Source organism: Branchiostoma floridae, chromosome 19, assembly GCF_000003815.2.
Source record: "Branchiostoma floridae strain S238N-H82 chromosome 19, Bfl_VNyyK, whole genome shotgun sequence".
NCBI lineage: Eukaryota > Metazoa > Chordata > Leptocardii > Amphioxiformes > Branchiostomatidae > Branchiostoma > Branchiostoma floridae.
In genome coordinates, this window is record NC_049997.1 from 15136436 (window position 1) to 15161908 (window position 25473).

At 39.3% G+C, this 25473-nt stretch overlaps 1 protein-coding gene across 10 annotated transcripts in view; it reads right to left on the reverse strand.

Moving 5' to 3' along the window:
* LOC118407003 (SH3 and multiple ankyrin repeat domains protein 3-like) overlaps positions 1 to 25473 on the reverse strand; it is a 140939-nt gene that overhangs the window by 48382 nt on the left and 67084 nt on the right. For 4 of the 10 annotated variants that reach the window (XM_035807410.1, XM_035807411.1, XM_035807408.1 and 1 more), the window contains 14 exons: positions 22114 to 22239; positions 21383 to 21563; positions 20646 to 20797; positions 19831 to 19998; positions 18162 to 18278; positions 17640 to 17717; positions 17434 to 17500; positions 16724 to 16750; positions 15815 to 16151; positions 14993 to 15120; positions 13506 to 13610; positions 10889 to 10912; positions 9570 to 9767; positions 8761 to 8940 (listed from right to left, as the gene is read on the reverse strand). In XM_035807410.1, the coding sequence (XP_035663303.1) occupies positions 8761 to 8940; positions 9570 to 9767; positions 10889 to 10912; positions 13506 to 13610; positions 14993 to 15120; positions 15815 to 16151; positions 16724 to 16750; positions 17434 to 17500; positions 17640 to 17717; positions 18162 to 18278; positions 19831 to 19998; positions 20646 to 20797; positions 21383 to 21563; positions 22114 to 22239 (1888 nt within the window). The remainder of the gene's footprint in view (positions 1 to 8760; positions 8941 to 9569; positions 9768 to 10888; positions 10913 to 13505; positions 13611 to 14992; positions 15121 to 15814; positions 16152 to 16723; positions 16751 to 17433; positions 17501 to 17639; positions 17718 to 18161; positions 18279 to 19830; positions 19999 to 20645; positions 20798 to 21382; positions 21564 to 22113; positions 22240 to 25473) is intronic. The other 6 variants (XM_035807415.1, XM_035807414.1, XM_035807417.1 and 3 more) reach the window with 4 other exon arrangements.

The window sequence follows — 25473 nt, forward strand, 5'->3', positions numbered from 1 at the left end:
TGACACAGGAAGTTCTGCTACATACCTTAACAATCTGCCAGGCGGCCCAAAATCTGATTATTTCAACGTCTTATCAAGACCATACCCACATAAGAAATATCAATACAATCCATCCAGGCTTTCTCGATTTACGTTGTCTTGTAGTTAGGGTGGTTGGCTAACAATCTAAAGGTTTTAGGTTTGAATCACTAGCAGGCCCTCATGTTGTGCATATCAGAAAGGCACTTTACACCCATTTCCTCACCTGACTAAAAAATGAGTACCGGTAGCTAGTTTGGGTTGGGATCTTCCAATGCCCTTATATGGGATGTACAGTCAGACTCAGAGATCCCACATACATGTAATGCACTGTGTGCCCTATACAAAATCTTAAACAGCAAAATTGCCTCAACTTTGCCCCCTGATGTGATACAAACTAACAAAGTCCCTGTAAAAGAACTCAAACAAACTTACAGATTATCATCCTTCAAGTAATCCAGTCTGTAAAGCCCTGTGTCCTTGAAACGTTGGAAATACGACACTTCAAAACACGCTAAGAAGCCTCTAATTTTATTCTCTTGATATATCACTGCTTAGAATCAGATAAAAGTCTTAGCAAAATTGACTCTGCAAGAGTGCCTCAAGCAAGCATCCCTCTATAATCCTTCCTTTGTTCAGTTCAGTGTAAATATTGGTTACTAAATAAAACTCATCATATTAAAGATATCTAAGGCTCCATGATTGTTATGAAATCATTTGCAACATGCACAAATACCAAGTGACCCATTCGAGGAGTATGCACATGCCTCATGTGCTAATCTACATACATATTACACAATATTTCAGCAAAATGCACTGCAAGGCCTGCCCAGTGTGTGAGAACTGATTTCTCTTGTTGGACTGATTCAAAATCAAATGCATCCCCTTTGATCACTAGACTCACTGGTGTCTCTTTTTTTCTTTCGAGATCTCGCTCAATTCCCTTGTTTTCGTCAGAATTGGAAGGGAGATTCACCAATGTCAAGAACCGGTGGCTTTGTTTGTTACATATACCTGAAAAACAATGCCTTTTACTTAGGTGCAACACACCAATTTTGTACAGTACATTGTTGGTACGAGCTGCGTAAGACCAGGATGTACACATGTGTAAAGTTTGATTCACTCATCCCTACTAAGTGTGGTACAGTAGCTTTTAAATGTGCTGGAAGTGTGGCTCTCCCCAAATACGTGGCTCTATGTCCCATTCGAAAGGATGTTCCTAAATGAAGCTCGGTACTCATTTTCACCCGAGTCAAGTACGGAAATAAGTGTCAAGTGCCTTTCACAATGGCACAACATTGGGGGCCTGCTAAAGATTCAAATGATTCAAGTACAAGACATATTTTCCCTGAACAAAACTGCATTCAGCATTTTCCTACAAGTATTCTTTCTTCAGAACTATCTTCGTATGCAATGAAGTCACCCCTTTCCGAGCCATATTGTCATTGATGACCTTGCTCCATATCTCATCTTACCCAGTAGTTTGCAGGTAAGTTTTAAGGTTTCCTTTGATGGACTTGTCAATAACAAAAGAGACAGACAGACTATAGCCAATTTTCTCAAGTGTTGTGGCTTCCGACCAGGACAAGGAGGTCTGATTGACCCTGGGACTTGGGGAGCATACTAAGGAAGCCCCGGCGGTGTAAGACAAATGGATATTGAGGAGGGCGGTCGATATGCCCTTCCTCACTCCACACCTGTGCCAGTTTGGGGCTGGACCTGGCTTTGTCAGGGGAGAAGAACAAGCAATTTACCTGGTAAATCTTTCATGAGGGCTTCAAGACCATTTTTTTTTACTTTTCGACAAACTTGCGATTAAACAAGCCCATTACTCAATAAAAGGACAGAATTGTCTCTAAGAAATGGCGGCGTCTATCGAAAAGATCAATTTAACTGGCAAATCTTTCACGAAGGCATCAAGATCATTTTTTTTTTTACTTTGCGACAAACTTGCGACTAAAACAAGGAAAGCCCATAATTACTCGATACAAGGATGCATCTGTCTCCAAGAAATGGCGGCGTCTATCGACAAATAACGAAAATAACAAGCAATTTACCTAGTAAATCTTTCAGGAGGGCATAGAGATCATTTTGTTGTTGCGATTTTGCGACAAATTTGCGACTAAAACAAGGAAAGCCCATTACCCAATCAAAAGGTGGCAACTTTCTCTAATTGGCGGCGTCTATTGACGAATTGCGAAAAAAACATGCAATTTACCTGGTAAATCTTTCACAAGGGCTTTGAGATCATTTTTTAAGAGACAACGTGAAACATTGTTACTTCCTAACTTTTTAAAGGTTTTGGTTCATTCATACATAAAACTAAATTACAATCTAAAGTTTCAATATTTTGTAAGTTCATATCCAAACGCTTGTGTCTAAGAAATAGACAGAAAAGGATACAACTTATTAGAAATGGATAACAATACTGGTGGATACTGATATTTCTATCAACCTGCAGTATGCTCACATATCAAGAGTGATGCATACTGCATAGCATATATCATATACCCAAAAAACCAATACATCTACAGTCCACTCAGAATTACTCCAAGCTTTATATCCTCCACATTTGAGAGTCGATTGCCCTTGAAACCATCAAAATATAAGGCATAGGAAAGACTTTATTACATGCAATTATAAGTACAAAGGGAGAGATCGATGTGGGTAAATCCGGCAATCGCCAGGACTATTAATAAGTCTCCATTCAGTAATCCGTCTTACTTTACTACAAGTCGATTAAGTGTTGGAAGACAAAACAATGTGGGGAGAGAAATATTGCTTGGCATTAGGGGTGCGGACCAGTACAGTGTACTCGGACAAAACCAGATTTTTTTGTTGTTGGATAAGTCCGGAAAAAAATGGACCTGAAAAAAAATCTCTGGATCTGATGTTGGACCGATTAGACGATGAACAGAAAATATCAGCAGGTGTTCAAGCACATATTTAACGGCTTGACGGACCAAGAAAATAACAAGAGAAAAGTTGAGTAGAGTTTATAGTCATTTCAACCAAGTTTCTACAGTCAATTGAAACTTATACTCCGGCAAATAGATTCCCCTGTAGCAAAATAGACCATTATTTTGCCCATTTACAACTATTCCCAGATAATTAGGTCCAGGTTCAAATCGGAACCTGGACCAGATCCTCTGATCCTGACCTGACCTGGATTATCTGTACCCACCCTACTTCAAGTACATGTCTTGGCATCAAACTTATCATGTCAACTAAGCAGAGAATACAAAGCTTAACATTTCGCATAACCAGCAAACCACTGTTACTAGTGTTAGGCACAACACACCCCTTATGTACGGTATTAAAGTAAGGTTTGATCCAATCACACTGGGAAGCACACCTATGTATACTCTTTTCCATAAGTGTTGCTCTCCTCAAACAGGAGACCTCTTGCTTAAATATGTCCCATCCAAGATGACGTCCCTAACTAAAATTAGGTGCTCAATTTCACCTTGAGTTAATTGAAGATGTAATTTTCCCAAATGCACTACAATGAGGCCTGAAAGAGATTTGAACCAAGTCAACAACCAAAACTCGAGACTACCTTACCACCCACTTGTAATGCGAGTGGTAACTGTCGAGAATTCCTATGACTGATTAGTCTGCAGACTCCTTTTTAGATTCTCTGAAAACACCTCAAGATATACTTGTACCAAAGGGCAAGCGAATACCCCGCCTCGAATGCTTCAATCCACACCTACAAAGGTGTTTCCAACAAGGAAATCTATCACTAAGGTCCTTCAAGGACAAACACTTCATAAAAGAACTCCAAACATAAATCCCATTTTACAATTGCTCTGCAGAACTGAGACGAATATACTATAATTACAGGACTCCATTTATCAATAACTGCCGTTCATCGAGCAATCGTTAATCTCTATCAGCTTAAGTTCATGAGAAGGCAGCGCAGACCAGATGCAGCAGTCAATTTGCGACTAAAACAAGGAAAGCCCATTATTCAATAAAGGGACGCAACTGTCTCTAAGAAACGTTGGCGTCTATCGACAAATAACAATGTTCTTTGCGCTCGACCAAGAGCGATCTATCTGCCAGAGTTTCGGAAGTCTTCATCTATCATTTACCAAGGAAAATATCCTTCATCTCAAAACCAGCCTGCTTGATGCCATTTAAGCCGACCTAACCTAAAAGACCACTCCAGCAAGACGAAATAGCATCGCGTGATACGAATTCCGAATAAAAACCTGTCGGCAATCTTATCATTCCAAGCCTGTATGTTTTGAAAAGGTCGGATCCCACCCCGATGCTCCGTTTTCAATCTCTTTCATTTTGCTCTTTTCGTGTAATAACAGAACATGGGTGGATAATGGGGAGATGTAGGTAGTGTCAGTTCCGAAGGGCACAATGGTGCAGCCAATCTCTTTCGGGGGCGGCTTATGAAAGTCGTTTCATTCTGGTCCATTCTTTGTGGAACCTATTGAGAATGCTATTGTTCAGGAAGATGACAACCAGGGACAAACACCATTATGTAATGTAATCTACATTGACCCAACAGAAGAAAATGGATTTTATTTTCACTGGGGGATACTATGCCCAAGCAACTTTAAAAAGATGATGCTAAATTACATTTTTAATTACAAAGGGCTGGCAATGCCTAACTGTGAATTCAGGAGTGCGAGCAATGCTTAATAAAAAATGTTTTCCTTGACAACAATACTCCTTTATGCACTATTATAAACAGTAGACCAGGGTACATGTATCTCAATCGACAAACTATAGACTACAAAATCCCAAACAACCTGACATTCCAATGTGACTTTTGGGCAATTAGGCATTCCACAATTGCCAATAACATTTGATGACGAATTCACGATAAAAAATTAATGTGCTGCGTAGAATTAGCGACTGAATACGCTCCACAAAATACAATTTAACTAAACGGCTATGCTTTAAGTTGACAGACTACAGTTAACATTGAGTTAAATAAGCTTATTATGCTTTGTGTAAAAAGGCATGCATACCTTTTTGTAAATTAAGCAGTGCCTAATTGCTTCAAGTAACAGCACAAAGTATATGACTCAGCATCTAAAAATTTGCACACACAGAAGTACGAGACCACTGGCAAGGTGTTGACAAGAAAACATACTCTGTGACCAAAAACTTCTACCCTTACCGACATACCAACAGCTGCAGGTATTAGTATTACATTAAAAAACGTGAAAAATCTGATCTTACGATACCTTTTCTTTCAATAGCATACATCACCGAGTGAACAGAATGCAATTACATACAATATACATGCGTATCGCAAAGACTGGACCGTTGAAAGCCAATTAATTCATGAGTTTCTTTTCGAACATGTAACAGTATAGCCTACGTGCAAAAATGTAGACAAGAGAACGATATCTAGTATATCATCATAAGACAGATAAAACTACCTGTTTATAGAAACCCATAGATGAGAAATACTAACGCATAGCTTCAGTGAAATGCATTTTTCTTGAGTGACAAAATGTCCCTTACAATTCCTACCAACCCCTCCTATACTATATCTATTTGATCAAATGTTGACTACCCCAGTACTGTTGATAGTAGCTATCAAGATCACCAAATTACCAATATTTACAAATTTAGGACACCACATATTGAAAACATGCCTATTGTAACTGGTACTAGGTTATTACAACGTCTGGTAGAATACAATTATTTCAAACTGGTTTAAACAGGACCTACCCCAACACAACATCTTGGCTTCCTCTGCAGCGACACCTCACATACTCGAGTAGTCTCGGAAACTGACAAGCTTTTCTCTGGTATCCAGCTGGAGCCAGTGTGGGCTATACCATCCTCTACCTTACCAGGGGGTGGACATACCGACTGGACCAAACCATTTTCCAGTCTCTCCTTCAAATGTATAGTAGGTTACTTCATATTCATAAGTTGTGCTGGAAAACACAGCTCACAAATATTCATATAGGGTTGGTTGGTGAATGTAAAAACAAATTCAATACAAAGATTAATATATTTTTTTTTATTACTTCATTTTTCGGGATATGATACTTCCCACTAGGGTCCCCTTGTACCAACTGAACCCTACTTTTGACCCAAAATGCAGATAAAACCTTGTACAGATTTGATGGGTTAATTACATCCATACATGTCCCAGGTGCCCTGACCATGGTGATTGACCCTGTATTGAGTTATGGTGACCTATGACCCAGTAGCAGGGACTCAGTGGTCATGGCTAATCAAGAAACAATACATCACTATCTACAATGTACTATATAGCAGTGCTCCAAATACCTTTTTCAGGCGGCAACCTGAATCAAAAGCCAGGTTGCGCCAACAGTTCAGGTTGCCCCACTTACAAGTTATTACTTTCTCCAAATCAGCTACTTATCCATTATCTTTTCTTCTAGTTACACTTAACCACTTTTGTTTTATCTCATCAATGAATAAAGAAATAGATACAAAAGCGTATGCATGTAGGTGGGAGAAAAGGGATGTTCAATGAACTGCAAAATTTTATTAGTTGCACACTGTGCAACCTGGGATTAGAAAGAAGTTGCAGCAAGCAAAATGCGGTTGCACTTGCAATTGAGCAAATGGGTATTTTGAGCACTGACTATAGTACGAAAAAGGTATACTATAAGCAGCTGTTCACTCTTGGTGAAAAATATTAAATGATGAGGATCGCAAAATATTTCCTTAGGTCCTCTGCATACTGTAAGTTCAATTACTTTTGCATTTAGTTTACGTCACAGTTAGGGGGAAAGAAGGTTTTCTCAGTGTTTTAAATTTTCGGGTTGAAACATTTGTACAAGGGAGACATACATGTATTGGTGGTACAATGTGTTATGAAAAACACTGGAAAAGTTTCCAGATTTGCAGTAACTGTTATAATCCATTCAAAATACTTATTTTGCTGTCCTTTTAAGTTTACCAAAAGAAAATAATAATAGGAAAGAACTTAAGCCCCTAGCATGTTTTTTGACTGGGTGTGTGACCTCGGTAATGATGAGACAATTTAAGTTCAAGGCAAATGTAATTTTTCAGGTTAGAAACAAAGTTATGCTAATAGTATCGCTATGAACAACATGCACATACAGTCTGTATACATGTACATGTACACACGATGTATGGGGATCCTGTAAATAGATAGGGTCACAGACTTATCAGATAAGCCTTTTCAGAATCTTTAAGACAGTTTAGAACCTGGTGTGACTTAAAGGAGGTAGTCCTCTGGGTGTGAGATTGGGTACATCTTATCAGTGATTCCTCTGATGTCTTAGATAAGATGGGAAAAGGGAAGGAACATATTGGGGTCAAGCAGTGGAAAAATGGGATACATATACTACTGTAAATTCTTTTATCTTTACAGGAACTTATTCCGTGGTATTAAGATGGGCGAAGGAGGTTTGAGCGGTACAGTATTTTAAGTTCGTAATCTAAACAGTTCATTTTACAGTAGATATCTGCCAAGAGCAACCAATCAAAGAATTTGTTACAAGTTTTTGATAAAACATATGAGCAACTGAAGTTGTTAAATTCAGGATGCAGAGACTAATAAACATGTACACATAAAGATAGCAAGGGCTATACCAATTCAAACAATGAAACGGTGCAATCATGATGATACACTAAAAAATCTAAAATACAAATATTTCATCAAACCAACAATATTGAGAATGGATTTAACACCAAATTAAAACATGTAGCAAGGAAAACAATTTACAAAATTTTGAAAATGTACATTTGCAGGAAAATTAAGAAATCTGTAAAATAGGTTCCATACACCCCTAAGCCTAGGTCCACAACGGGTCTTAAGGTTCCCTGTGAGTAAACTTTTCTCCAGACAAGACAAACATCCTGGTGTCCTCCTGCTTCAAGATCAGAGAGAAGATGGGTGAAGTTATCATGACCTTTAAATCCCAACATCTGTCTCCTGACACAAATGTCCTCCATCTGTCAACACTGGCCTCCACCTGTCAATCAAACTCCCTCCCTCACACCAGCCTGCATTCCTCTCAAGTCCCCTGGCTCTCATTGGGTCAATGTTGACTTGATCATGACTTAGCAATATGCTAATTTTGCTGTCAATCACCCCATTCCCTTTTCACTGGGCTGAATTCAATTTGCGCCATGCAGTCATTGGTAAATACCATCAAACATCTATCTGTCAATCAAACTCCCTCCCTCACACCAGCCTGCATTCCTATCAAGTCCCCTGGCTCTCATTGGGTCAATGTTGACTTGATCATGACTTTTAGCAATATGCTAATTTACCTGTCAATCACCCCCTTCCCCTTCCACTAGGCTGAATTCAATTTGCACAGTCCTTCCTTCTCATTTGTCAATATAATCAACCATCTATCTGTCAATCATCCAGCTTCAAAACATTAAAGCTGAGCTGCATTTCATGGGTATTCTCCTTGCTTCCCATTGGTCAATATCATTCAAACATGACTGTGACCATTGCTAGAATGCTAACTTTCTGTCAATCATCCAGTTTCCTTTGACACCATACATTAAATTCCTTTTGTGAAATCTTTGATTCTCATTGGTCAATAATAACTTGATTAATGACAATAAGCTAATATCATCCATATTCACATCATAACTCCTTATCCCAATCACCATTTTTGGATATTCCAAGGTACTGTATTAGTTATCAAGTACACCAAATACCTTACAAAATGCCCTTATACACATTGGTTAGTGACACCAAAACCTTAGCTTCCGTCCCTTTACTACAGGTGGACAAAATACCTTCAGTATTACTGGATACAGTAAACTCAGTCATCCTCAATCCTGAGGCCCTGCTCACTGTAGAAGCTCTTTCCCTTTGCATGTGGCTACCTTGCACATGTACATTCCTTTCCATGTTTCTTAAGGTATTAGGGGCTAAAGTTTCCTTCTTTGGGGGATTTCCTTGCAACTTCTTCATCTCTGCAAAAGTGTTTGATGGTATAGATTGTTATAGTGTGATGGATTCAATATTTTAGACCTACTTTATTCCTTATTACCAGCCTCATTTTTAACCCACCATGCTTAGCTAAATTGTCTGCTGCGATAGCAAGAATCTGAAAAATGAATCAATTACTAAATATACCCGTATCCCCGTTTTAAAGCTGTGTACAGCTACGGTATGATTTATATGCAGCAGTTCTTTCCACACCACTTCTACACACAAAAATTCCATGCAGAAAATACATTAAATAAGCTGGTTAATGGTTTGAACTGCACATGCATAGTGGGATGCACTGTGGGTAATATGTCAAAGGTGAAGGCCCCTGAGACATGAATAAAACATGTCTGGACATGTTATTATGCTTTGTCTAGACAAAAACAGTTTACACGTTTCGGGCCTTCATTTTTAACCTCATACATATGCAGTTCAAACTGTGAAATGACGTATAAAGATATATGCGTGCTCCCACTCTCTCTCCCCTAAGCGAAATACTTAGAAGCAAAGCAAAAAACTTTCTCAAAGGTTGATAGCGCTACGCAGCTTCAACACTCCTAAACTACAGCCCTTTCCAGCGTCCACCTCTGCATTGCAACTTTCCATTGTCTACCTTCTTCTTCTTCCATGCTTCTTGTCTCACTGATCCTCAGCCCACTACTCCGACCAATAGTGAAGGCTTTTATAGGACTCGCAGTTCGGGGAGGGTCGTCTCTTTTCATTTGGCGTACCGTGTCTCGGTAGTACAAGTACTCGTTTGCGACACTGTGAGACGAGAGCCTTCGATATCTTCCCAACGACCCTTGGTACTCTACAGTGCATGGTAATGCTCAATTATTCAACCACTTAGTTGTATGTACATGAAGTTAACTTGTCAACGTGTTTGGGTAAATGATTTTAATGTTAGGAAGTGTCATTTGAGCAGCAAAGCCATGCTACCAACTTAGAGCTAAAGTATCTACCTGATCTTACTGTTAGGCAATCTATACACGATCACAAATTTGCTTGCCATTATTAAGTTAATACATTCATTGTCATGTGCATGCAATGACATATCACCATCTAAATTGGTACAACATAATCCAACAAAGTCTGCAAAATAGCAAGCATAAAAGTGATATAGTATCTATGGTATAGGCAAAGTAAGCACCGTGTTATTGCATTTTTTTTATGCCTTGATGTCGTTTTACGACTTGTAAGGTGCAACTTAATCCTCCTTGCCATTTTCTGACACCCCATTTCTATATCCATTATGATTACCAGTAGAAGTCCAATAGCTAAAACCGCCCTTCCGCTATGCAGCAATCGCTGAGCAACCTTTCAGCAACCAAGATTGGATTTGTATGCCCATAATTTTATAATTCGAATATAACAAAATGACAACAAAACATGTAAAGAATGAAATGATTGATTCCTTTATGATTTACAAAATTCACTGAAGACTTGTTTGCAAATGTTTCCAAAAATAATTTGACAGGTTGGTAAGATATAAGATACAGAAGATTTCTTTTACACAACAATTTACTACTCACTTTGCTTACGTTCACGTTTTAAGTGCCACCTACATTGTACATTGGCTATAAATGACAGTCAGAAGCTCTGAAGAAGGTGTCTGATAGACACTATAACCACGGTTCTATCCAGCATTAGCATATCCCCCGTCCCCCCTAGCAAAGTCGCGCCTTCAACAGATTTCCATTCAAAATCCAGGGGACGGAAAAAAATTCAGGCTGGCTAGAACATTGCCCGAAACGTAAGTATTAACTGGTTGTGTAAAAGAATTCTCTATATCTTGTCAAATGTTCACTCAGCGACTGCAGCTGCTATTGGAAAGGCGGAACTGCTGATTGCATTAGCTACAGAGTTGATGGCATGGCCAGTGCTGCTGTTGTGAGTTGTTGTTGTTATTAAGATTTAGTGTTTAAATCTTACCTGCTCTCCTTTTGACTTTCCTCACTGTAGTAGTAGTAGCAGCAGTGGGACAAAGAAAACAGCATGTCAGAGTTAGGGTGGGAGCGGATAGTTAGCACGAGTTCTGGGACAAGCTTGTTACGTCTAGCTAGTTACGTCAGCCATGTTCCTAGCCTGGGATCCAACCTAGTCTAGCTCCAGTCAGTTCCTCTGATCGCAACTTAATCACCAGAATAGTCTGGCGCCCATTTCTATTCAAGCGTTTGGCCATTAAATATCATTTCGGGTATTACACATCTCTCAGAAGTGGTGTAACTAAGATTGAACTTTGGAATACCTGTATCATTTGACAATGCTGTCACAGTGGGCAGTGAGCCTTGGAGCCAATCAGATCTCTTCCTCATACACACAATGTATTTCAGGTGAAGATTCAAAATGTCTAACGAAAACCTATCAACTATAGCCTGGTCACCATTCTCCTCTGCTTGGTTTAGCGGTGTTTTACCAAGTCCACTGTGCAAAACATATGCCTGTTTAAACCAACCTAGTAAAAATTCTGAGGTCTGCACTAATAAAGTAATAAGCAGTAGCCTGGTATCCAGCTGTAGTATAGCTGCCGAGTCTCTTCTGAGAGGACAGAAGAGACTAGGGAGCTATAATACGGCTGGATACCAGGCTAATGAGATGGGCAGGCAGTCCCAGCACTGTAGAGAGATAAGCAAGCTCCCAATGGTTACAAGGTCATCAGATTTAGCCTGAGTACCATCCTCCGATGTGACCGCTGGCTCACTACTTTAGCTTGCTAATCCATGGTTAGCAAGCGAAAGTAGTGAGCCAGCGGTCACTTTGGAGGATGGTACTCAGGCTACATCAGATATATAACACGTACCAGACTGTTCTATGGACACGCAATCAGAAGAGCGAACTGGAGTAAGAATCATTTGGATACCAGGGTACTGTGTTCATGTCTTACATGCGTCAGACCTCCATTATGAAGTCCAAATCCTACCTGATGATGATTTCAAATAGATGACAGTTCATAATTTCAGAATAATTTGATGAAAGGACCCTCAGAGACAAGACTTTTCAGCCTCCATGTACCAAATATAATGTTCAGCTTATGATACTGAACTTCATTTTCAACTTTAGGCAATGAAGCTTCACACTTTGTAAGAACATGGTTGACTTACAGTTGGGGTGTAGCATAAATTTCACAGAGACTGTTACTATGAGTATAAAATAGATTTGTTCTTATTTTGAGATGTATGGAAATTGTCCTGAATTCCTTTATCTAAAAACAAAGATTCACAATTAGGTGATTAGTGATTGGTTAAACAGTCAGTAGAATTTCATGCTTGGGATAATTAGGTTAGATTGTGTACTTGGGTGGTGGGATCAGAATGGAAAGGGAAAAGAAAGGGTCATGCAATCATGCCTGTTGTGTGGTGTTTTAAACTTAAAGACCTAGTACAAGTAAAGATTTTGTACAAGTACCAGAGATATTTATGGAAAATTAAGCAACTATGAGAATATCTACCCGTGTACCTTGTTGCCATGCATGCAAATTATCGATATGTTCCGACCCAACAAGAGGTGATCTAAGAAAGCAGTTTTAAACAGAGAGATGTGACCCAATACCAAAGACTGAATGTGCAAGTTATCAAGTACCCCTAGATAGATTCATAAATATGTAAGAGACTGTAATAGAAAGAGTACAGAGAAGTGGTTTCAACGTAATTAAGATTGTATAAAAACAATCAGTGTAGAATCACATGTGATAAATCATCAGAAAAATAAATGTATAAACATATTCAGCATTGCATACATATAAATAAAAAATTAATACCATATCACATATTGTATACAACCTAAAGTATGCCTCTTCAGGCCTTTCGATAGATCAGTGTACAAACTACATCTTACATTGTAGTACAGGTTATTACTGATGTGAAAAACCCAATCTGTTTTTTGAATTGAAGAGGACATTTTGTTTTGTGACATGCTGCTGTTCTATGCTGGAGCTTTGCCCAGCTGCGCCTTAAATGCTTAAGGGAGGGCTTCAGGGATGTTGCGTGGGAGAGACTCATTCATCATGTACTTTGATCTTCAAGAGTAGGCCTTCGCAAAAAGAACCTCAAACGTGGTCCAAAAGTACGGAGTCTGACACCTGTTTCTTTCAGGTTTGTGGCATGATGTCAAGGGCCTTTCTTTTCTAAAGTCTATTTTTTTCATAATCTTACTGCTACTGTAAGATCAACAGTAACAATTATATCATAAAATGCAGAATTTTCCAACCAAAATGTCTATAATGCACCTGAGCTTATGGTTTTCTTGTTGTCTCAGAGTCTGCTATCTACAAAAATCACAGATTCTACCAGTTAAAGATCCTGGTTTAGAGTCTCTGCTTACAGAGACTCCAAACAGGATACTAGGGATGTGCAATGGTCTTCCTTTTAAGTGACATTTAGTTAAAAAGTCCTGATTGTCTGTTAAGGGGATTTGGCCAGATTGTGATCTCTACCCTGATACATGTATGTTTCACATTTTGAATTGATTTCTTCAATGTCACAGGTATAATATGAGATGTACGAACTTGAGACCTAGGAGTGGTCCCAGTACTCTACCCTGTGGAACTGACCTGTGGTGGGTTTGTTGGACAGTTCCTCCACACAGTCCGAAGGAAACCAGCCTTCATTTGATCCGACACGTCCTTCCCAGAAGCCTTGCTCACCGATGCCCAGTACTAGAGGGAAATGAACAACAACAACAAAGGAATAAGTCATGAGATATAATAGCTGCAAAGCATTGCACAGCTTGTACATGTAAGATTTCTGGTTATTCAGATACAGGTGTAAAATATGCTAGGATTCTCATCAGTATTGTACATGTCTTTATTGCCAAACCATAGCAACAAAGAACTATAGTGGGTACACTCTTCCTGGAAATTTTGGAATTTCTAATCTCCCTTCAGTTATTGGCTACGAATTTTCACGTTTCACGGAAATACTTTTTGTGGTTTTACATTGAAGCTTTCGTGGTAGCCACAAACTCATTGCACTGCCACATGCATGTGTAATATGTGCTTTCTACATGTATGGTTGTTTCTACGGCAAAACTTGAAGCACTGCAAATGCCTCCCTGCAAACATGTGAACATACAGTAGCCCAATTTTATAAAACTAGTTATTCCCCACAAACCAATGCTCTCATCTACCTTATCTTTTATCAACAATTGACCTGATAGGAAAATAGGGTGTCTGAATGAGATATGGATCAGGTAAAACCTACAGATGTGCCCCATATGAACCCACCAACAACCTGTGGTGGGCTGTGTGGTCTGAATTAACCTCCATCACAGAGGTGACATCTAAACCTAGTCTCACATTCTAGAACTGGGACCGCCTGTCAGTCAACTGCTCACAAACAACATATCAAAACAAGAGTTCAAAGATCTCATACCCCTGAAAAATATATAGAGTTACCTACAATGTACATTGTATAGGGGAGATTCAGCTTGTTTGACCCAAAACATCACCCAGTCCAGAACATCTGCATCAAATATTATCGTATCTCAGGTATGACATAAATGAGTACTGTAACAGTGGTGTTCAAGTACTGCCTATCGTCCTTGCCCAAGGGCACTAGTGCTTTTGTGGCGACAGCGATAGCAGTCGTGATTTGTGATCCGGCTGCCCGGGTTCGGCGCGGGTTCGAATCCCGGGAGTCGGGATGTTGTTTCTTTCTGTTCTACACGCCCCTCTGGTTGTTTCAGTACCTAGCTTTGGCTAGAGCCATCCCTAGGATAGGACGATATATGGAGGTTTGGTGTCTGGGGAGAGTCATACCCCAGGTACGTAAATGAACCCGCCGCACTTATCGAAAGAGTAGGGGACCTTCCCGGTGTGAGTTGATCAAACCATTCCTGCTAAATGGGATAGGTAATTTCCCGAGCAGCCTCGTAATCCCTGCTTCGCCTATTGAGTCAGTTAGTCGAACTTGCTGAAGCTCGATGTTTCTGACTTAGGGAGAAGAGATGCTGCCACAGTGAGCGTAGTTCAGTACCAAGAAGTGGTCAATGGACTTGCACTGAGCAAACTCGTTAAAAAAAAAGATTTGCACTCCCTACCTGTGACTTTGTCACCCTTTGCCAGCGCCAACTCTCCCACCTCACGAGGAACGTATTTCTTCACGGCCACAAACTGTCGCCCTGGCAGGGCTGTGTACATCCTCTTCTTCACGTTCTCTAGATCCTCTCTGTAGATACAACATGAAAAAAGTACTTCAATATGGAAAGGGCCAATATAGTACTATAAATCTTAAAACATTTGTGGCAGTTTTAAGTAATGATCTATCGTAAATCCATGACACCAGGAGCATACATTTTCCATGTACATAATGTATTACTGTACTTCAGAATTGTTTCGAATACTGCAAAAACCTAATTGTTTCACCTTCTACATGTACTGCAAAAACTAAGCCTGCAATAAAATAAATAAATTTACAGTATACTTTTCCACAGTTCTGTACTTCAGAAAACATGCAACATGTCCTCTTGAGCACATGTGCCTATATCGTACTCGGGTGTCAAAACATGTGCATGCTTCAAAAGGCACTTTCTGCATCATCAAACCATTAAATTTAGCATAAATATTGGTGCTAAAAGTGCTTCAGAATTAGTATCCTAGGATCCAAGAGTACAAAGTAATAGCTTTGATTACAAAGTGCTATTAAACTAAAGGTTATGTACCAGTCTAATGAAAATGCTAAAAAAAAACTTAGGTAGATGAATTCTTATAATTTGCTTCAAGTCAAATAAACTTTTTTCTTATGAGATGCTTCACGAAATACAATTTGTCCAATGAAAATAACAGATTCATAGAGGCTGCCACAAGATCACAAAAATAACAACATTATCAATTTTGGGTTAAGAGCAATAAATTTCAGTAACCTGTTCAGAGTTGCACTTCTGTTTGTGACGGGGCTCCCTGGTGTCGGGGTAGACGGCTGCGAATTCGCCGGCGACGAATTAGTGGATGAAACAGACATGGCAGGAGTACCATTCGAGTGATGGTGTTGGGAATGTGGTGCCATGTTCAGTGAGGACTGTAAGGACAGGGTGCCCAGGCTCTGTAGGCTGGTCATGGAGGGGGAGGGGGAGAGGGAGCGGAGGTTTGAGAGGTCCAGGGTCCCGCAACTTCTCGTGCGATGCAGGATTCCCAGGTGCTTGGACAACGCTACGGACGCCCGCCGCCGGTTGTTGTACTTTGGAGCCTCCCTGAATTGTACTAGATGCACAAAAAACAAAAGGTGATGTCAAATATAGAATCATGACAGCTTTCTCTTCTTCCAAAAATAGTTTCATCAGGTTGTAAGATCATAGGATATAGGAGTTTTCTTTTACACAACCAGATGATCTTACCATAGCTGACACTTCAATGCCTGTCCACCTACATTGGCTACATATAGCAGTAAGAAGCAGAACTTAAGTAGAACCTCTGACAAAGATGTCTGACATATCAAAACATCAACTAAGGTGAGATTGACTAGTTGTGTAAAAGAAAACCCTATATCCTAGCTTTCTCTTCTTATGGTGAATTCAGAGTTTGGTTAGGTTGCTGTAAAACAAGGTTAGGTTTTGCCCTGTAAATGTGAATGATAGAATGTTAGCATTATGAAGGATTGTGATGGTGGTTTATTAATCATTGGCACTCCAACTTTCTTGGTAACCGGTGTAGTAAGTTGATGCTATATGATTGTCAATGTGATGGGACTCATGTGTATTAGTATGAGTTATGTATTGGTCAGGCACCAAAATGTCCCCTTTTGAAATTTGACACAGGTCTTTTTTCCCTCCTACCTTCTACAGGGGATGTTGGCAGCAAATCTGAGGGGAAGGGAAGGAAAGGGTAGAACTGAGATGGACCAGTGGAACAAATCACAAATCACAATGGCCTTTAACAGTCAATCTTATGAAGTATTCCATATCACACTGGCTGTAGATGATTGAGTTTTGCCATTCCTAAAAACAACTGGAGAAGTCCATCATGACTTTGCATATCTTCAGCTGATGGTACTTTGATAAAGAATTTTTAAATCTGAAAACTGCTGCAAAGAAAGACATGTGTGCAGCAGCGCCACCATTTGGCTAGAAGTAGAACTGCAGCAACTAATAATTCAACCAAATGTCAGATTTGTACTTGGTTCTTTCTGTGTAGAGGCAGGGAATGGAATCAAATTCAGAAATAGAAACCTAATGTTTATCACTTCATTGAACACATGTTCATGCATGTAAGGCATATTTTTGGTTAAATAAGAAGACAATGAGGGCAGAGCGCACAAAGTTTTTGGGGCAAATTAATGGGCACATAGATGGCAAGGTTATAGTTGTTTCAGTTTTAGAACATTCTAGCTACATGCAAGCCATAGCAAAACATGTAATATGATTAAAATATGATGATAGCTTAGATTTTTTCAACACACGAAAAAGGGCAAACTCTAAGGCCATGGTAAAACTTTCAAGATCAATCTTAACTTAATGAGGTATCAGAGATGTCTTAACATACTCACCAACATCCTGACATTCATGCTTTTTGATGATTTCTCCAAGGTCAAAGTTACCTGCTACTGCAGCAACCTATAAAACAAAACAAAAAATATTATCAAAGCATTTCGTTAACGCTGGTGTAGAGTTCTTTTGCAGTCAACGCCTTTAACAAACTAAAAAATACAATTTATGTGGGTTTCATACACAGAGCAAGGAATCTTCGTATCACCTGGAATGGTGTTTGGTTGGAGTAGTTCTTTATGTCTCTTCTGGCCCCTCGAAACAACAGGACTCGGGTACAAGGTTCCTGTGAAAAAAAGATTTCATAGATTCAACTTCAGATTCAAAATACACAAGATGAATACCATACTAGCAACAAAAATATGTATCTATTCTATGAACGCCAGGGGTCATTATGTAGCGAAGCAACACAACATGTGTATGTTTATACTGTCATATGCAGTTTTATGCCATCAAATGGCAAAAGATGGGAAATCTGCAATGCACTATACAACTGCCAGGTGGCACTGTTAAATTGTAGCACAAAAAAACCTATGCAATACATCCTGAAGTTATCAAACAGCTGTACCAAATACACAACAAACTGACAAATTGAATAATAGTTCTGATATCTGTTTGGCAATGATAATTTAAGTTTTGGCTAGCACATTAAAAAAAAAATATTTTCATAATATCCAAAAGCTAAAGAGAGTAAGTGGTGCAGCTTTTGCAGTTTGGGGAATTGTTGTACCTGGTTGTACAGTGCACAGACGTGTAGCGGCGTGTTTCCGGAGGCGTTCTGTGCGGTGTGGTCAGCTCCGTAGAACAGCAGGTGTTCCAGGTGCTGCACATGGCCATGACGACAGGCCTGGGGGAAGGACCAAAACAAACTGGCTTAGTAAACATGTAAACAGAATTCATAAACAGTTACTGTAAATGCAGAAATGTTCGCGGTGGTTTAATGTTCGCGGTTTTTGCGGTGGCCACTTCACCGCAAATTTAAAACCACCGCGAACATTTTTCCACGGCAGTAAAAGACTACAGTGCATGGTACCACGGCGAACTTAAAACCACCGCGAAAAGTCCTTTTTCCTGCTACCTCAAAATCAAATCCCTGCAAACTTAAATGCATTTACAGTAAATCACGTTCCCAATACCTCCAGTCATTTCTGTTTATCAATAATAAGTCATACCAGGGCCATCAGCATCATCATCATATCGTTCTGCACTAGTAATGCAGCCAGGCCACCGCCTTTTCATGATAGCTTTCAATATGGGTATTGAAGAATAGCCTGTAGTTTACAGTATCGCGTACGCTTCTACTTGTATCAAATGGGCTTCAATAGAATGATTCCAATGGGCTTTCCATATGCCAAGTGGTGTCAAACATTGGAAACCAGATTCATTAGAACTTCTTTGTTTGAGGACACCAAATGTTCATTTAGCTTTCTGGCCCATTTTGCATTCAAGTTTTGTGTTCTTTCTTGTTGGATTGAACATAAACAGAATACAACACAGCAGGGCTCTAGCCAGCGTCCGTTTTTCCGTCAATTGACGGAAATTTGCTGCGTCTGACGGAAAAATTTTAAAACCAATCCGTCAACCTTGACAGACAAAAATCCTTGGTGGAAGCTACAGGCGGCTTGGGGACGCCGTCCACGGCCGTAAAAACCACACACTGTTTGTTTTGCTATTGTTATGATTGTTGATAATGTGTGTCTGCGCTCTTTTGCATACGATATTCTCATTAAACACCCATTTTTCAAGATCTCAGTTCAGTCTCTCTAACTCCTGGAATAGTGTTTTCGCGGTTTTCGCGACAATGGGAATTGGCTGACGGAAAAAAATTTCGAGCTGGCTAGAGCCCTGCAACACAGTCATGTATTCTGCATCACTCTTACAAATCATAATTGTATGTTTTCAGTCAACAAGGAGACAAATCACACACTGCCAAGTAACAGGATCTGTACATGATGTTGTTTCAAAACTTCACAGATGGTCTGTAGATTCTGAACGTCATTATACAGATAATCGGAAAAAGGTATAAATATTGAAGATTTTCCCAGAAATGTTTTGGTAAGACTTCACAACAGACTACCAAATGGAAGCTAAAAAAAGTACACACTAGATTACACAACAAAGATTTTCTGGGTACATCTGGTATTTTCTAAGAAATAATTTTCTTTTTATAAATCATGCAGAAAAACAGAAAAGGGTATTAATATTGAGATTTTCCCAGAAATGTTGTGGTTAGATTTCACTACGAACACGAGGTTACACTACAAAAATTTCCTGGGTACATCTAGTATTTTCTAAGAAACTCTGCCCTAATCATAAGACAACCTTGCTACCTTTGGTTATGATAACTATGGTTGCCATATTTCAAACCTGACATTTGAAATTGTAACATGATGACATACCTGATGCATAGGTTGCCAGCCCTGCTCATCTGCCACGTGGGGGTCGGCATGGTTATGTAACAAGATCTCACAGCACGTTGGGTTCCCCCCCATCATGCAGCAATGGTACAGGCTGGTCAGGTTGCGGGCGTCCTTGTAGTCAGGTGATGACCCGAGCTCCAATAAGGACTGGACAGAGAAAGTCAGTATGGATGAGAAACCTTATTGTGTTTTTATTAAGAAACAAATATGGTGCTAAGAAATTCACAGAAGGTTAATGCTGTCAAAAGTATTCTAACAAGTGTAAGAGGGGGTAGAAACAGTCTCCTGGCTCCGGGGATTCAAACTCGCACCAAACTCGGGCTGCCAGATCACAAACCAAATGCGCTATACTGTCACACCAAAAGGGACAGTCCCATTTGGCATGGTCAGTTTGGCGGCGCTTGAAACCCATTGTTTGTGGTTTAGCAGCATACATGTAGCTCCAGAAGCTATGGATGGATTGTCATAAAACTTGGTATGTGGTCTTATCCTATAAAAGAAATGATTCTATTTCAGGCCCCTGGTGACTTTCCTTGGTACTGCAGCAGATTTTTGCTAAGTTAAATGTTTTTTCTATCCCGTGGATAAAGCTAAGGTCTCAACTCTTAGGTGGTAGATAGGTCTTGTTTTTGATACGCTATTTTCGCATGTAATTTGATCAGCGATCTGTCAAATCTCCAATCGCTTAGCAGCCATAGTCTCTAGTGGAAAAGGGATATAAAGAAATATTCTTAAAATGTTGCAAACTGCGTAATCTTCAGAAGTATCAGTATGAAATCCCTGATGTGTCTGACCTTGAGAGCCTTGTAGTTGCCCTTGCGAGCGGCCCTGTGGAGAGGCGTCATGCCGTCCTTTGCCCTGAAGTCCTTGTGCGCTCCGCCCTCCACCAAGGTCACGATCATGTCTGTACTCCCCTCCAACATGGCTGCTGTCGTCAGCGGAGTTTCTGAGAACGGTAGGGAAGATTTTATACTGTAAATCCATTCATTTTCGCAGGGGACTTCATTTCCTGAGTAGAAGACATAGAGGAAAAAGACGTTTTCACAATGTTTTAAGTTTGAGTTTGAAACAATCTAATATCTATCAAATGTGATAGAAAAAACAGATACACAAAATATTTCATTTGGATGAATTTTGATATCAAAAGTGAGCTCCGCTTACAAAGGTCACTAACCCGCTAACAAGACCGGACTTCAGGCTAAAGAAAGTAATGAATGAAAATTTTTGCTCATTAGATATGCATCTGTTATCAATTCACACTGTAGCCATTTGCTTGTATTTCAAGTTATCAACAAAGTTGTAAATTTCAAAGCAAGCAAGTGAATGTCATTTATCCTCATGGTACTTAAATCTAGCAGCACAGGAAAAATCAGAAAGTTGCAGAAGTATCTTTGAGTTCTTGGCTGAAACAACAGTAGTAACAAAATGGCTGACATGACAAGTTTGCCGAGTGATGAGTTAAAAACACTGAATAAAATTCAAACTCTACTGTAACAGTATCATGTTAACCCTGTATCCCTACAAAACTTACCACCCTTCTCGGGCTCGTGAAAATTGGGGTCCAGCCCTTTCTTCAGCAGGCGGAAGACTTTGTCCAGTGCTCGCGATCGGACGTGTTCCAGAAAGCGGCGCAGGTTGGCCCGCGTGTGCAGCCTCTGCAGACCCTTCTCGTCAATGTCGATGGCCATGTACACCCGCCGCTTGTACTTGAACTAGAGAGTAGGGAGAATTGAGTAACAGAATTCTTCCGACTACAAATACAGTTTAAGTCAGAATCTTGCCATGCATTTTGCTGTTTATCTCATGCTTCATTATCCAAGTGATTTTGAACTTTGGTGCCCTTCTGGCAAAGCCTGAAGGTTGCTCACATTGTGATAGATTCTATTCATCATAGAATAAAGTATATGTGGTGCTTTACAAAAAAATAACAAGGTTCTTGCCATTAGGGTTCTACGCTGTGATTTTGGCCCCTATGCTGTGTTTGCTGCATTTCAACCAGGGGCCTTTTCCATTATTTTATGACAAAGGTAAAAAAAGAAATTGTCTCTACTTCATAAATTGTGGCCCACAAAATGCAGAAAATAGTGTATCTGAGAGATATGCAATTTTTCCCTTAGACCCCCTCCACAACTTACAAGACTCTTGCCACATGGCTTCACCTCCCTAAGATGCTTCTTACACAGTGAAAAATCCTTGTAAGAACCTTGGCTATATAAGAATTTTATTTTAGAAGTTGAATACAATTCTGGATGTGTCACCTACCTCTAAGTAACCAATGGGTCCCTTTAGCGGATACTCATCAAACAGTCTTCCCTCGTCCAGAAACTTTCCCGCGCGCCCATTCTCCGGCGGCAGGAAGAACCCGTAGTTCACGCCATCATGAAGGGCCTGTTGTATAAAACAGAAAAACTTATGATATAGCAATATAACATTTATGAAGGAGAAAACTTGCCAGCAATAAGCAAGCTCATGGACATGTGCAGTATGATGCTTTGTGGGTGATATGTCAAAGTTGAAGGCCTCTGATACATAAACAAAAGACATTGAGACATGGTATCAAGAATAGAAGACAATTACATGTATACATGCACTGTTTTCACTTTTTACCTTGCACATGCACATTTCAAAAGTGAACCTGCTTATCGTCTATGTGTGCAAGAATTGTAATAAACAGATACGTTCTCAAACTTGATATACCAAAATGAATGTTGTTTTCTAAACAAAACATGTTAACATGTTTATTGATGAACTATCAGTTTTTCAGCTGTATGCTTTTGAAAATTATACAACATTGCTAGAAAGCAAAGTATAAGAGGCCACAGAAGAATTGTTTGAAAAAGTATACAATCATGTAAGACACACTTAGTAAACTCTTTGAGCGCTATACCTGTACAAAGGACAATTATTGTATGACTGGTGATAATTATGTATAACTTTTGTGCCACTATCTTAAGAAACAGTTTCTTGAAAATTAAGACACCTTTTAAAAATATTCTGTAATATTCTGTAATTTTACAAACGTTTACTGGAGCAACCAATGTTATCAATAACAAATGTTACTGTTATATAACTCAAGCTTTTGGATAATTCTTTCAGGATAAACTCCATTTAGAGTGTCATCAATCTTTTAACACCAATAATTCTATATTGATTTCTTTTCCCTCCCCCAGTCACGCTATCCCCTATTGAAATTATCCAACTTTGCAGGAAATAACAGCTTACTATTAGTCTTGCATAAATGTATTTTGACAAAGATTTTGACATTTTTCTTCTTTGGGGGATTTCCACCTGGGTTTAAATGTCATGGATCCAAAAATAACGGCAATGCTACTAAAGAATAGATGTCTGTAAGGGTACTAAAAAATTTATGAACAGTCCGTGACAACCTTTAATAAGCATGTTTAACACCGTCTTATGTAGCCGTGATGCATAAAAAGGGGATTAAGTTTGACATTATTTTCATCAAAACATTAAGGAAGGTGACTGACAAGGGTAAAATGTGAAAAAAAAGATTCAAAGAAAAGACTTAAATTTCTTTCAAGTTCTTGTAATACGGGTGTAGCACGCTGAACAATAACCCTGCAATGCTATTAAGGCTTCCATCTTTTCAATCCTAACTTGAATCAAAGTGTTAATACTAACAGCACATGTTCAGTAGTGTGACACATGAACAGAGCAGGTTTTGATGTCTCAATGTCATCAGGACCAGAATTACCTATCAACTGGAATGGGTGTACATTTATGTTTAACAGACCATGTCGAGAAAAGTCATTAAATTGATGGTGTAATCACCTTCAGACTCTTACGTGTAGGTTCATCTTGATATACAAAGTTTTTTTTTAGCTTCAAAATATTTTATTTTTGAAATGTGTTCTAATTGTGGTGTTCCACTGAAAAAATTATGCTTTTAACAATGTAGCAAAAGTACTTTTGCTCTATTAAAGAGCACAAATTCAATGTATGTACATAGATCCTTATGCAAAGATGCCAAATTGGCACTATCAAGACTTTGGTTCCATGCACAACTTATAAACAATTGGTTTGGGGTTGTAATATCACTGCAAAAGCGCTAGTAAATTTGTACATTGGCGAGAAGCCAGAAGCTCTGAGGAAGATGTCTGATAGGCATCAAAACGTCAGCAGGTGAGAGATTTTTTCTGGTTGTGAAAAGAAAACTCAAATATCTAATTGGCCATACTTCTTTAGGTCCAGGTCTGTACCTGTACGCAAAACAATACCTGTAACTCACAACCAGGGCTGTCTCTAGAACCCGTCCTTCCGTCCTGGGATGGAAATTTACTTGTTGGGACGTACAACAATTTTACCCCATCTGTCCCAAAAATGATTTGAAACTGCTAAAGATGACATGTTTTACCAGGAAAATAAAAAACATGCGCTCCCAAATGAGTGGGACAGAAAAAAACATTTAAAGCTGAAGACAGCCCTATATATCATTATACATGTATGCACAACCCTACTTCAAATTTCAACAGCAGGGCTTACTTTTTAACTGTAGGGGCCAAGGGGCCACTTTTCTGACCCCAGCACTAGTTATCTGAGTGTATATCCTTATCAATGGTGACATGAGGGAACACCACATTAGGTCAGTCAATGGGAAATACAAGCCTGCCCATTAGGCCACAGTCCTACCAAGGTCAGGTTATCTATTACCTATCTAAGCCATCTAGTAGAAAGGCCACTTGACAAATGGATGGGAGGACAGGAATAGCCGACCCATCAATTTTCTCACCATGTTCTGGTAGAACTCAAACCTGTGCCAAGACATTATAACACTAGTTCACCTTTATCCGCGGGGTAACCTTTATCTGTTGTATATAAAATTTGAGTATTATGGGATATCAAGTAGACAGACAGCTGTTTCAGATTGCTGTTTCAGATTGCAATTTCAGATTGCATATTGCAATTTGAAACCAATGTCTGTCAACTAGATATCCCAAAATACATCATTTTTTAAAATAATGGATATAGGTTACCATGTGGATAAAGGTGCCATTATAGCACAGTCTCCAGGTTTAGATCTTTTTACCATCCCCATTCCTTATTTGAGAGCCAATGTTGTTAATTGTTGTTCTTAGATCTGTTATATATCATGTGATGAAGTTCAGATCTTTTTGATAAAGTGAAATTTTTGTATGTCATAAGAAGCAAATGTCTGAGAGAACTGGAGGGAGTGGTCCTGGAGACAGTCATAATGTATTACATGTACAGCATTGTACAACATGTGTGAGTGGATCAAACCATTCTGGCTTAAACTTAAAGTGGGGTTAGGAAATTTTCCCAAGCAGCCTTCGTAACCCCTGCTTTAAACCCATCCTTTGCCTATTTGGGTCAGTCAGTCCTCACTCTAAGTGAGCAATTAAGCTTGTCTCAATCATGATGTTTGTGTCCTAGGGCAAAGAAATGCTGTAACAGTTACAATGTAGCCCGTAACCTTGGAGTGGCCTGGATAGGTGGTGACCATTAAGTAAATAACAAACAAATAAACAAAAAAAAGTACTATAAGCTATTTCATGCTTTGAAGTGCACATGCCCAGTGTGGTGAATTGTGGGTAACATGTCAGGCTATTCTTCATGCTTTCTCACAGCCTTCAACATTGACTC